Here is a 15,288-nt window from a genome sequence, read left to right on the forward strand (position 1 = left end):
CCTGGAAGCACGGCTTGACGGCCGTTTCGTCCTATAGTGGGACTCCTCAGCAGTGCTCATCCACGATCCCATCCAGTGCTTCCAGGTTTTCCATGGTGATCTAGCTTCAATTGACTCATGATGTCAACTATATAAAATTATTAAAATCTCCACAAAACCCCCTTCCGATAATGATCATATGCTCACTAGGGCCTGGCTCCATGAGGTATGGAGTTCAACCAGGTCTGTTAGGAGATATCAACTCACTGAAGATATTGGTGAATGGTTGCTCAATTTCATGGGTTGGTTGAAGTTAGACATTAACACCATTGGATGCCAGCTCAATGGCCTATCGGTTAAGGGCTTCGGCTCGAGACTGGTAGGTCCTGGGTTCGAATCTCGCAAGGCGGGGTCATAGGTGCACACTGATGAGGAGTCCCATAATAGGACGAAACGGCCGTCCAGTGTTTCCAGGTTTTCCATGGTGGTCTAGCTTCAATTGACTCATGATTTCAACTATATAAAGTTACTCAAATCTCCACAAAACCCCCTTCTGGTATTTTATATTTGTAAATAATGACTAAAAATCAGAAAGGATTCTCATTTAGTTTTCGTAATGTTATATCTACAACAAATTTTCTTAAATGATTTAACAAAATATTATAGTACTATTCAAAAAAAGATTAACAAAGCAAACCATTAATTTCAGGAAACTGATTCTCCTTTTCAAATTTAGTTCGATTTACTTAGCTTCATAGTTTGAGATGTTATCACTGAGTTATTCGAACAGTAACTGACTGAATACGAGATGTCTACAACTTATTGATCATAAAGAAGTGGCTAGCTTCATGTTTGTCTACTCCTTTGGTGTTAACTGGATCTCAGATAGAACATCAGTTCCTCTAAGACTTCTAGTGCATCTTTCAGGTGAATGCCAAGCGGCATAGAACCTACTTTAAAGGTTTCCTGTAGGCTACCAACACGGAACTCGCTATAATGCACCTCTTAAAATATTGGTCACAGTACAGTCCGATAAATAAAGTTTGATCAACACCAAGAAATTAGACAAGCATGGTAATGGTCACCACTCAGTGATCGATCAACCCTAATATTTGTTTGTTTCAATTCTGGATTGAGGTAATGCATTATAAGGCTTCTGAATTTAGATTATTATTCGTGTCTTCAATTTATCCACTTCTGAAAGCATATTTGTCAGAAAGGTAGATTATTCAAGACAATTCGTAGTAATCTCTGAAGCTTTGTTTCTTACTAGTTAGCACTCATCAGAATATAGTTAACTCATCATCAATTTATTAAAACAATTAGATACTGTACAGCTTGACCAATGGATCATATACAACATTAAGGACTTAACAAGCATGGCATTAATGCCATTGAAATAAAATGTAATGAGAAACCAGATATGTGTGTATCAAAGATAAGTCGAGTAATTCAAATCTTCTTATGCTGTATTGTATTTTTGTTGGTATAAAAAAGTTGTTTTAGATTATTGTTTTGAATGTCCTTATTCAACGGTAAGTGAAAGCATAGCATAAAAATTACTTTGACTTTTTTTCCATCCATAGTGCTTGGTAAGTACAGAAGAATGAAATTTATTCTAGTTGGTCATCTATATGTGTTTCATATTCGTTTGCTGAACAGACTTGTATGATTAAAATATTACAATATGAGGCTAAATTTTTATTTGGGGGTCGACATTAGTAAATAAGCTTTCCGACTTACAACTAGTAGATGATACGTTCGAATTTCTTTCAACTAGGTTTGAGCAATCCAGCTCTTATACACATTTACAAGAATCTGAGCTTGATTATTGAGTTACGCTGATTTAAGTTGAAAGAAGTTAAAGTAAGATTCTGTGACTTCTGAAGTTAAATGTGTACAAAGTTACACAAACATCCTTCAACGAAACTAGACGGTAATAATAATTATTTATCGTGATTTATAGAAATTATGAAACTTAGCGCTTGAATCATATCATGACCGTTAATGTACTAGCAGGACTGTTTTGGATCCCGTGTGACATCGTCAATGAGCAAAGCTGACGACTTCCCTAATCTTTATTGGTTTCCTAACTTTTGCACGTCACTAATTGAAACTGTCCTTATATCTAAATTCACTTGGTATTGTTTGCTTGAATCTTCCCATTGATGTTTAGGACTGAAATTGATCAGTCTCTTATTGACATATGTGAATACTGTGCGTATTGCCTCGATATAGCCTCAATTCATAAGCATTATGAGCAAAGATGGATAGCGGCTATGTGGATAACGTGGTGGCGTTTGAAGCGAATGGCACTGGGTTTCAGTCCCAGAGTGAACATCAACTCTGAGATGCAGGTACATCCAGCTGACGAGTCCCTAATAGGACGAAGCCCGCGTCCTGCATTTCACTATTAGCCACTATTCATCTTTGCTCATAATGTCCCTATATCTGTTTTAATCTCAACAAATAAATAGATTCAGTATGCACTAGTTATAAGAAGTGACTAGATATGGTAGATAAGTAATTGCCATAAGTAAGCCTCAAGTGACAATAAAAGGAACTAAGTCCATAAGATAGACTTGATGCTTTTCACTAGTTTTTAGTAGTATGGAATTAATCACTATTCAAAATCTACGTGAATCAAAACTTACGGAGTACAATATCTTGCTGATGTAATGGAAAATAAATTAAAAGACTAAAATTTATTAAAATGTGAATGTATTACAATTAAAGAAACACGGAAATCACTGTAATTCGTTCTTTTAAGAAAAATGGTTAGGTCATCCTTGATTATTTAAATACTATCACCAATGTAAGAAATTAAGGTGAATTTCTTCCATGTGTAATATAAATATAATGGTTTGAACCCTGTGAAAGTTTCTTTTTAATGAATACTTCTGGTTCGTATATATCTGTATTCTTATTCATACTGTCATCGTTAGCATTTACAGGGATGATCTCCCTGTCTTTCCATGCCGGTGATGCTGAAGAGAAACTTGGCTGTCTTGATAAAATAGTTGTCGGTTTTATTGGTTCACGCCATTCAGATGGTGAAAATGAGTTAGCTGACCTGTATTTACGAACATTCCGGGAATCCGAAAAGTAATTATTTGTTGAGGAAGTATTTGGGGAATAACTTGACTGAACGACCAAAGACTGTTGTCTTTCTAACTCTTGGTCAGTAAGTGTTTGAGAAGATTTATCATCTGTCGACGGAATTTTCGACAGAGAAACATATCGAATTATTTTTACTGGGCGAGTATCAGGTGGGTCTGGTGTTTTTCTATATGAATAGGGCGAAGGTGGTTGATTAAAAGACTGAAGAACTGGTCTATTTTCAACTGGGTAGATAGTAGAAGATTGTTGATTATCTTCATAAAAACTCCTATTAGGTATGGACATCACCTTTTGACCTTCATTTGGTTGACTATTTCTTGAATTGTCATGATCCGGAATTGATTGAATAAGTATATTCCATCTCTAATTATAATTATTTGATGAATTAATATGATGAATGCTTACGCTGCTCATTTTTGATTATGTTTTCAACGAAACAAACATTTATATCTCTGTTTCAATTTACATGTGTATCACTTATATATGAAGATTGAAACAAATATTGCAAGAAAACTGAAACTTTTTTAAAGTTTAAAAAGACATGTGATAGATTTTTAAGTAGAATAACAGTTATATAATGTACTTTTAGTAAATATTTCAATGTGGAATGTGAAATTCTTTAAGAACAATTTAGATCAATGGAAACTCTGATATTATTATCAGCAGTCCAAATGATTATGGACTATTGTTTTGAAATAAGATTGAGAAAAGATATGGTACTTTAATTACAAAAGTTTGGTGCTTTACCCAGGATATTTATCTTCATTACTTTATGTTTGCATACGAGCTGTAATATTAGTGTATGCTGAAGTGTTTATTTTATTCAAACTTATATCGGGTCATATATAATTTGACTTCTAAAAGAGAATAGGGATACTGAATGAAATCATTTTTCATAATAGTAATTATGTATGGGCTAGTATTTTTCCAATCGTTTAATTTCATACGATATCTGTTTATATCCTTTGTCTTGATTAAATTCAGTGTGGACACGCATTTAGGTAACTGAACTCCATAGTTGAATCTCAAACTAGCATTAATTACCTCAAGATTCTGTAAACAAATTTCTGAGGAGTATCGATCAGCTTAAAGCCTACTTCCCAGGATTCTTACCGATCTATTCTAAATGTTAAAATTATCATACAGTATTAAACAGTGACTTAGTGAAATTACAAGTTTTGAATCAATTCCTGGCAAAAGCCCGTCATCAATTCGAAATATATACGGCAGACATAGAATGAGATGCATAGAATGAGATAATATTATGCCTATTGTTGTGACTTTGTAAAAGGCCGTCGCCAATTTGTTGTTATTTTGTGTCCGGCTTTTATCACGTGAGTTATCCACCAATCGGAATATGACTTTTCCAAGCTTAGCACTGTGCCAAAAACAATGACGTTTGACCGGTATGAGCAGTCTAGCATCCTCATTGGTCCCTTGTCCGCCTAGCCCTTCCAATTGAGTCCAAAACACCAATTACAGCTTCTGATATGCGAATCATTTGTTTCAAGCATACTCGGTTTATATACCAGACAACCAGACCGCATCACACCATAAAATAGAAAATAATATTTGTACAAGATCAAGCCGAATGTGGCTGTGAACGTGGGAGACAGTAATCAATAAACTGCGTATAATTCGGGAGCAGTAAATTGTAAAATAATAATAATAATTAGGTCAAAATGAATCTTATAATAAGATGAATATATATAGATTAAATTTAATTACTCAATATTTAAACAATAAGAATTTATATATAAAATAATAGTCCATTAATAGGTGTCCCGGACGTTACCCGTACTTATGTCTTCACAAGGATATAACACTTATCATATCCCAGAACAGAAACAGAGAATTATTACAGAATATTTCGTTCATTCAGCAGTTTAAAATTAGATTACTAGGCATTCGGTTGAATCAGCTATTTCATCAAACATAACAAATTTCGCTGAATGTTGGCTGATTGAAGAAAAGATTAATAATTTGGATGAAGTGTATTTATAACATGCTTACAGTATCCAAGGGGGAATATAAAAAACGAATTAGATTGAATTTAATTTGATTAGATTAATTTTTTAGTTAGCATACCTCCAAAAGTAATGATTCATAAGATGATATTATAAATGAAATTATAACCAAAGTCCATTTTCTGTATTAATTAAACTACAGATATGTGTTTTAACATTTTTCGACATAACATTCTGTTTCAAATAACCAGATGAGTTGTACAAAGCATTCATAATATTACTTATCAATATGTATTAAGGATATCTTAACAAATTACTGATGTATATTTTAGTTTCATGAAAGACCTTTCCGGAAATTACTGGTTGTTGTTGGCACTTTCACGAAAACATAAACCTTAATAAGCATACCATAGGAAATCACCAATATGGAACGCTTGAAGAGTTAAATTCTCAAGACTATTAGTGAAAGATAACAAAAGTAATAGTTTTGGCAGGATACTTCACGATTTTATTGTTTGCATAAAAATATCTATGAAGGATTATGTGATGAATTTATGAACTAAATTTGTTGTTATTCAAATACTACCAATATATTATGTTGACATTAGATACTTGAATAAATTGCCCTGATCTTATTAGTTATCTTGGGGCATTTTAAAATGGCAACGACTGAAAAAACAATCAATAATTTTCGAACAAGTGCGGAAATCGACATTAGATGATAAACAAAAGTATAAGCAGTTGTATTTTGAGAAAGCAAAACATCCCTTACTGTTACAATCACCAGGTACTTAATGCATATTGAGTTCATCACGCATATTTTTTGGGTAATCAAAGCAATCAACAAATGACAAACATTTGGCTAAACAATGGTCATCAACTGTTTACAACCAAACCTATAGAAAAAATGCGTAGTAAACATTTGTCATGATAAATGCAACTTAAACCAAATTCTTATCACATAATCAGCTTCGAGAGATAATTCTCGGAGTTTCAGTGAGAAACCGTGACGAAAGTAGTTCAACTGTGCCGGGTATGAAGCAGTTACCCGCCAAAGACAATGGAAGACAGTCGTGCAACATCGTGTATTGGCTGAAGTTAGACATTAACACCATCATATGCCGGCTCGGTGGTTTTGAGACCAAGCGTTCGTGAAAGACTGGAAGTCTTAGTTCGAATCCCGCGTGCGGAACCGTGAACGCTCACTGCTGAGAAGTCTTATACTAAGACGGAACAGTCATCCAGTGCCTCCGGGTTTTTAATGGTGGTCTAACATGGTTTTAGTGAAACACAACTTTACCTTGTCATCCATTCACTAATGTTCACTCATATAGATCATATAGATTAGTAAAGTAATCACTTATTTCTGTTACGATTTCCTTTTACAATTACTAGAAAAATTGATGACTTCAGCTCTACTTTATATGAAAAGATCTTAAACATAACCACTCACTGTTTTAAACATGAATAATATATATCTCATTTTCTTTGCAATTTCCTATTCAGTTTCGCACGGCAATTTCAACTACGCTAACCAAAACACGTCAAGCTATTTTTCTGATCACACTAAGCACTAAACGTTTAGGCTAATGGCAGATGATCAAAGGGCTCTAAATAAAGTGAATTCATTTTTCTCTACGTATATTTATTTGCTTATCTTGCCCAAACTTATCAAATAAACTTAAGAAAATAGTGAATTTTTTTTAATTCTGAAACACATTATTCTTAAAGAAAAGAGTTGTAAAAATGTGAACGCACATCTGAAAATCCAGGTAAATCAACAGTTAAATATTTTGCTTCCTTTACAGTGCGAAAACGTCGGATAATCTCAATAAATTTATGGTGACTGCTTTTCAATGCTTCTGGTATTAATAGTGAAACGACTAGGGTTATATTCGAGTTATATTTTGCCCCAGAGTAAAATAGTTCCTTTCACAGGCTCAAATTAAAGTCATAAAAACGAAAAATAGATCATTGACAGGATTATTTAAGATTCTATTGTTAGCTCTCTACTGCCGATAAGTAAAAATACTGATGAACCAATAGCATCTAGCTTCCTCAGTCAGCAGTCCTTCAGAATGTAAGTATATTGTCCAAGATCAGATGAACTAGGATAAACAAAACACGGAAACTTAAGGTTTCCATTTGCATAAGTATATATATATATATATATACTTCTGATATTGATAACATCTTAGAAGTTATTTGCTTACTGATGACAGAAACTTCATGAAAACCATGGATGAATGATTCTCCTCAAAGAAAACCATCAATGAATGATTCTCCTCAAACAAACTGACTAGAAATGAATAATCAGTCACTCCAATTAAGTTTGGGATTGAATCATTTGTACAGTCATAATTCGGATCAATTTACTTATTAGTAACCTAGTATATCCAGTTGTTTTTTATACTACTTATCTTCCCATCGATGTGTTAGGACTGCAACTGGTCAGTCTCTAATTGGCATATGTGCATACTGTGCGTATTGCCTCGATATAGCCTTAATTCACAAGCATGGTAAGCAGAGATGGATAACGCGATGGCGTTTGAAGCGAAAGGTACTGGGTCCGAGTTCCAGAGTGAACATCAACTCTGAGATGCAGGTACATCCGGCTGACGAGTCCCAAATAGGACGAAACGAGCGTCCTGGATTCCACTGCTAGCCACTATCCATCTCTGCTTACCTAGCTATATCGCCTAAAACTGTTTTGACAGTAACAGATTAGATTAACGTATTTAAAGAATAAGAAAATAAGTAAAAATGGATTTTACCAAAAATCCTGAAAGTGCTTCCAAGGACACACCAAAAATATAATGTTTTGCTTTGAGAAAAAATGAACCGAGAAAGTAGTAGATCACCTGGGCTGTTATAATATGCATTGAGATTTCTTCCTCACAAATTAAAAACTACTTGACCTTAAACTATGAATAAATGATTGATTATATCTAAAAAGTACTTAACTGAACAGCCACAAAATTTCCATGAACCATAGATGTGTAAACAGCTCAGAAAACGTAATTCATTGCGACGAAATACCAATCATTTTCAAACATATTCAATCGGACGTAAACACTGAATATTAAGTAACTGATAAATGACAAAATACTTTCCATCAAGAAAGTAATTCCACTTTGCTTTAGATTCATAATGCTTGTAAGAAAAACCAAAAGAATGAACGAAGCTAATTTTGTTATTGTAATGCGAATGTGAAAAAGAAATTCATAATGTAATATTCAATAAGTCTAATACACTTCAAACAATTTGATCGAAAAAACTTGTCAGGATATTTTATGTGAAAACTAAATATTTATCAAACAGAATTAAAAGAGAATTGTACACTAATTAACAATCATAAATATGAGAGAGAGAAGGAAATGACATAATGAGGAAGCGAAATGGATCTAATGAAAACCAGAGTACGTTGTTAAAGCGTATTCATGGGTCTGTGGAACTCATGGCCACTAGGAGTTTCAAGCTTTCCTCATGAGCATTCAAAAAATTCGTACTAGTTTTAAATCTAGATTAATAATTTCCAACCAATTTTAATCCCTATGACGGTTTAACAACTTCTCAAGTGAATAATTATCTTTCACATCTTTCTATACGTTAGTTTCATTCTTATCACCCTATAACTATTTTGCAAGTTTACTCGTTATCTTAATTTTCGACTAAATGTTGGTATTGTCGTTAATGACTCAACAATATCCTATTTTATTATAGACAAGTACGTACAATATAAAAAGAAATATGATTTAACAGCTCTAGTAAGTGATGCTTTTGCAAGGCAAATTTTCTTCTCTTGGTTGTCTTTATTTTGTTTGACTTCTTATTTCTTTCATTTTATGTTGTTCTCTCTCTTAGATTTCTAATTACTAGTTTGTGTTTAACTGCTTTTTAATTTTGTATGTTTAGTCTTCTTTGTTTTCTCTATAAAATGCCTTGACAAGTAAGGATGATCAAATTGTTTGGAACGTGGTGAATACAACGTTAGATCTTTAAAATCAATTCTACCTTTATTACACAATCTAGATTTACGAAACGACCTAAACAAATAGTTCAAGGGAACATTCATAAGTAATTGTGAATGGGATTAGTTGTTTGAAATCTCGTTTGATCTTACTGATTTCAGAGTTTTATCAACTCATTAATTAACACTTTATGATACTTGTAATATGGGATATTAGAGGACCTAGAAGTTTCACATATCGACACAGAATCGATACTGGGTCCAAATCAGCTTTTTCAATTAATAATTGAGTAGAACAAAGGAGATTTATTACGCTTTTCAGAGTTTTTTATTCCAAGTCCTGCTTATGTAGTCAAAAAGAGAGTTTGTAGCTTATCTAGTACATTTTTGGTGATTGGACATAAGTCTACGACCCTTCTAAGTGTAATATTCTCTTGAAAATATCCTTCACTCACTACGTTTACATAATTAGTCCTCATATTCTTACCATGATTTCAGAAAATTATAATAGTCTAACGAAGCAACAATGATTTATTCCCTTTTTTACATTCAAAATGATCTGACTTAAGATCTGATGAGAAGCGAAAAATGTATTCTGCGGCTAATTTCGAATAATGTTATCTAAGGCTTTCAATCACATGGTATAATAGATTATTTCACAGATCTTATCCCAAGTTGATTTTAACAACCAAACCGTCTTATAATGCATAAATTCATATGTCAGTTACAACTAATAGTAAGTATAGATTATTTTTGAAATTATGCTGAAACGTACCCATAAAATATCGAATTCTATAACATTACTTAGATTATTCAAATATGGTTATTATTATCTTACTAATTCATTATCTAGGAAATCTACACAGATTTCTTTATTCAATAATGAATGCCATCATATAAGTAATATGCTCATATTTACAATTGTATACTGGTCATTGACTGTCAGCTTATCAATAATATATTACTTTTCAAAACAATACGTTACTAAATTTAACCTGAAATTTAAGGACATACATCTTCTTGATTCTATCTCTTGTGCTTGTTTGCGTGTGTGTGTTCAGAGTTTGTAACGGTTTCAAAAGCATTTTAAAGCAGAACAAACCAAATAAAGTTGTAAGATAGTCGTAGATTTATCATTTATTCTATAATTTACCTAAACCAATTAATCAATATGGAAAGATGAGAACTTCAAACAATAAGCTTAACTATATTCATATAATGTTTAGTTAAGTGATATATTATTGAGACCATAAAATGTACTGATATAAGTGTATCCAATGTCCAGTTAAAGTAAATCCTATGACGTATCAATTACTTATTTAGAAATAAGATATCGAAATACCTTATAACCTGCTCATTTCAATAAACCTAGCCAAAACTACTGTAATTTCGGTTTACGTTTCATTATTACCACGTCAGAGAAGTGACTTTATAATATCTTTATTACTATCATCATCACAAAATATGGTAATTTATAGAAAAACTTATTCATTCATATATCGTAAACAAACATTATTTTAAAGTATGTTCAAGACCATTAGAGAATGCTCATACGCATCAATAACTTTACTAATCAATACAGTGTGTTACTGTGCATCCAATAGCATATTTTAATATCTATCCACAAAACAAATAACAATGAACATTATAAGCAAAGATGGATAGTGGCTAGCAGTAGAATCCAGGATGCGCGTTTCGTCCTACTTGGGACTAGTCAGACGGATGTACATGGATCTCGAAGTTGATGTTCACTCTGGAACTGAAACCCAGTACCATTCCCTTCAAACACCATCGCATTATCCACTTACCTACTGAGTCTTGATAGCCAAGTCGGACGAAACGCACATCCTGGATTCCACTGCTAGCCACTATCCATCTTTGCTTATAATACTTGAGAATTAAGTTTATATCGAGGCAAAACGCACAGTATGCACATATGCCAATAAGAGACTGATCGAATGCAGTCCTAAACATCTATGGGAAGATTCAAACAAACAATACTAAGTGAATTTACATAACAATGAAGTTGTTATAGTTCAGAAAGTCATTTACTTTATATTAAGTTTCTTCAAATTATTCAATTTACTAAGGACTGAATCATAAAGGAATGTAATTTTTATGTCAAAGGAATGGCAAGGGGAGAAAATGGAGAAGTTAGCTACTACTACTACTTATGCTGACAGATATAAGTAGCACCAATCGGGAGTTTAATGCCTACTAGTATGAAAGTGAATTAAATAGAACAGGAGGAAAATCAGAGAGCATTCGAAATAACAACAAAATTAGAGGAATAATGAAGTATGTCAAGAAGATGTGCAAATAATATATTTAACGTATGATTTTCATATTTTACTAAAACAGTGTATGATTTTGCGATAAACAATAAATTGGTTTTCCTCATCAAGTCTGCCTTCATTACATTATGAGCTACTTTTACAAAATTTATAGAAAATTATTAGATACTGGACTATATTTGTCTAGTCTCAAATAATTTAACAACACAAATCCACTCTCCGACTTGTTTCAAAAAGAAAATCCCTTTATTTCTAGATGAAAGTTATAAATATAAGGAGACATGCTCAGTGATAACATTAAAGCGTATTGTATGCTTGATACAGATTTAATGAAATTAAAAAAAAATAATTATTATTGGGTTTTGTCCAATTGGTTAGATATTAAGAAAAAAGCTAATTAGAGATTGGGTTCAAACATTTTTGCAGCGATGAATATTCTGATGAAATAAACATCTAGTCATTTAGATTTTGCAACTAACACTGACCCCCATCCCATTGTTACTCGGGAAATCAATAAGATGATTAAACTGAAATAACTAGTGAAATATAACTTTATTAATTAATAACTATAAAAAATAACAACACTAGTTTAGTAATTAAAAAGAAAACACATTTAACATACTTTGATATTATTAAAGTTTGTAATAATAAGACAATCATATGTTATTTAAGTTTTAAATAAATATCATAGCAACAGTCATTTTTTAGAGAAAAAAGAAGATACCCTTTCAATCAAAGAAGAAATTTGTATCCTCTAAACTAAAACTAAACAGAAATACGTCATTGAATATTTTTGGTTTTACCTAACTAAAAAGTTTTATGTTTATAAAGAACTTGGGCACATACACACAGACAAAAAAATGGGAAGTACATTAAAATAGTTTCATATCATTCATTACAAAACAATGAGTTTAATACTTTCTATTATTATTTTCCCTATTATCTTCATGGCTAATACGTACTACATGTGTGGTTCTTGGAGATTTAGAACGATTCTCTGGATTATAACAATTGATTTTTAAAACTAAATCATCTCCATCTACTTTAAAACTTTTTGTATTAGTACCGTCTCGATCATAATCAATTTCATCATCATCATTGTAATGGACAATACGATTCGGTGTATGAGGTGTTCCTGCTGAGGCTGAACTAGCATATTTAGGGACAATCGGTGAATGTGAAGCATAACCAGGAGATCTGTAGTTATTTTGACTTTCATATCTTGGAATGTATTCATCACGGCGATAATATGTATTATCATATGAATAGGCTAGTTGTGGTTGAGATTTGGATAGCGGTCTTGTGTATGACAAAGTCCCATCGAATTGACTTCCTTTGTCTTCATGTCCTGGATAACGAGATGTGAAATTTGGTTTAGAACGATAAACGTCTGGTGTTGTAAACTGCAATGGAGTTGGACTTAAAGACCTGTTCCTAAACTTCATATTTGAAGGGTCATTTTGATTAGCAACTGGATAAATAGTTGGTGAATATCCAAAGGCTTCACAGTCGGCATCATTAAAATTGAATACTCTTGGTGAATCACTGTTAGCAGAATGAGGAAAATCTTCAAATGAAAGTGGTTTCATAGGTGGTTTGACGGCAGTCTTTCTAGAAAATCTACCAGATGACCTCTTTTTTTGTGGTGTTGTAACAACAGGAGTAACATTTACTTCTTTTGAGTTCAAAGTTTGATCCACATATGATGTAGATGATTTTTTTGCACTAGCTTGACTCAAATAATACGTAGCTTGCTGTTGTTGAATAGCTCTTTGTTGATTGATTATTTGTTGATATTGTTGAGCACTCTTACTTATCGTTGCTAACAATTCATTCCTCTCTTTTCTATTGACAGCTGAAAATACATGAATTAAACGCTTACCAGGATGCGATGACTTAATATCCAAAGCAAATTTTCTCTCATCTGATTTTGACTCAATTAAATCATGTAATTGTTCATAAGTAATACATAATTCTGATGTACCAGGCCACCATAATGGTTTATCTAAGAACATCTCTTTCTCTGTTAACATTAATAGTAAACTTCTGTCTATATTGACAAATTTCACTATTCCATGTTTAACCGATACAGGTGCATCTAGTTGTTGTGATGTATATGTTTGATTAGCATCAATTTCTACGCAATATTCGATAAAAACTTTAAAACTGGAGTATTTTTTAGCGGATTGATTCACATCTACCAATGTTGGTGTTGTATTTGTTGATGTTGGTGATATTGTTGTAGAAGCAGGTGAAGTAGCTGGTATTGGTGTTGTTTTCTTCTTTCTTAATACCATTTTATTATTAATATTATTTATGAATGTTTATGTTAATTTGAAAAAAAACTGTACGAACTGAATTCATCAACAAGGTTGATAGTAAAGAAAGAAAATTTAAATGAAATAATTTTCTTTAAAATATTATAAATATGAATCTTTCATCAATAAATTTTAATTGGTTAATCATGTACACGCTTGTGTGCATTTTCTATTCATATATATAAACTCATGTTGTTAAGGATAAGGTGAAGTAATATTCAATAATGATTATATGAAATGATGAAATTTTTATTAAAGTACTAAACATGCTCACATGATTCTACTTTTTGTTTAATTATATTATTATTACTATTGTAGTGCGGTCTACTTATATCCACATAAGTAGTATATGGTGATGGTCAGACAAAGAATATATTTTAGCAGAAGATCAATAAGGAAAGAACAGGAATGAAGCACAATCGGTACAGAAATGCACGAACAATGAAATCAAAGAAGACGGACTGATATTTGCAGAAGGAACAGTTAAGAATTAGACAATTAATTGTTATTTTGCAAATTAACTGTTCATTGTATGGTTATCAGAATTTTGTGAGATAGTCTGTAATTTGTGTTTAAGTACATTCGATTGTCCCCAGTCATGTTCACTACACTATTACTATTACTAAAATGGGCTTGTTCATCTCTTTTAAACAGATGAACCAAATGAATACGACGAACTGGTCACTATTAATTAACAAGTGTTATGTTTCATTACATAATACAAATATAAATCTAAAAGTCATAGAATGGAGATAGAATAATCAAAGTGTATTGGTTTTCAATTTAAATGTTGAATTGAGTGAGTTCAGATAGTAGTATTGTAATGAAAGAGAACATTGGTGGGAACAGTCAAATGTGTTTTAATACAACATTACAGAATATCTTAATAATATCTGAGAATTATACAGTAAATGCTTCATTTGCAAAATGTTAATCGATTGTCTCAAACTTTGATGTTCCTTTGTTTTTATACCAATCACTTTCTGTTCTGCTTCTCTTCTCTTCGACTTTCTTAAACTTCTACCTCCAGGTATTCTAATTTCGATCGGTGATACACACTAATTATATCTGTCGACATCAGTAGCACACACTACAGTATCAGAATAGACTAGAGCAAGTATAATGAAAAAAACTATTGACACACATGAATGTATTGCAGTGAAAGAATGGTTTAAATATTTACAAAGTATTTATCATTTTTTACAGACACCAAAAAAATATGTTTCAACTTGAAGATAGACATTAGTGATGAATATAGACAGTCATATAGTGTGCCGCTTCAGGTTCCTTCACAACTACTCGTTTACACATTATCACAGAAAGTGACGTGACATTTTCGGATCAGACAATGTAAAGATCACAATGGGATCTATGAGAGAGAAAAAATCAGGTTACCAAGTGGCAACCAGGTCGTGTTGCTAATTTCTCAGTTTCCAGCAAGTTCAATTCACTGTGTTTCGTTCTGGTTGTGATCTGAAATGTTCCTTGAACATATAAGTGTATATCACTGGTGTTAAGTGTTAAGACCAGAGGAACTTAAACCTTTGGTCACCTGCTAATTGTCTCTGAGAAACGACAAAGAGGACTAACGTGTCATTGGTTACTTTCTGACCTATTTTAAGCTATGAGTGCTTATTTTA

At 32.3% G+C, this 15,288-nt stretch overlaps 2 protein-coding genes across 2 annotated transcripts; both read right to left on the bottom strand.

The window, feature by feature from the left end:
• Positions 1-2,802: 2,802 nt before the first annotated feature.
• Positions 2,803-8,182, bottom strand: Smp_126220 (hypothetical protein; the record flags this gene model as incomplete). Its single annotated transcript, XM_018796697.1, has 3 exons — positions 2,803-3,462; positions 6,825-6,928; positions 8,176-8,182. The coding sequence occupies 3 exons, from the start codon at positions 8,180-8,182 to the stop codon at positions 2,803-2,805; spliced, it is 771 nt and encodes a 256-aa protein (XP_018646838.1).
• A 4,059-nt stretch (positions 8,183-12,241) lies between these two features.
• Positions 12,242-13,363, bottom strand: Smp_007570 (hypothetical protein; the record flags this gene model as incomplete). Its single annotated transcript, XM_018796709.1, has 1 exon — positions 12,242-13,363. One exon carries the CDS (start codon positions 13,361-13,363, stop codon positions 12,242-12,244), a length of 1,122 nt encoding a protein of 373 aa, XP_018646839.1.
• Positions 13,364-15,288: the final 1,925 nt, after the last annotated feature.

Source organism: Schistosoma mansoni (genome assembly GCF_000237925.1).
Source record: "Schistosoma mansoni, WGS project CABG00000000 data, supercontig 0170, strain Puerto Rico, whole genome shotgun sequence".
Lineage (NCBI taxonomy): Eukaryota > Metazoa > Platyhelminthes > Trematoda > Strigeidida > Schistosomatidae > Schistosoma > Schistosoma mansoni.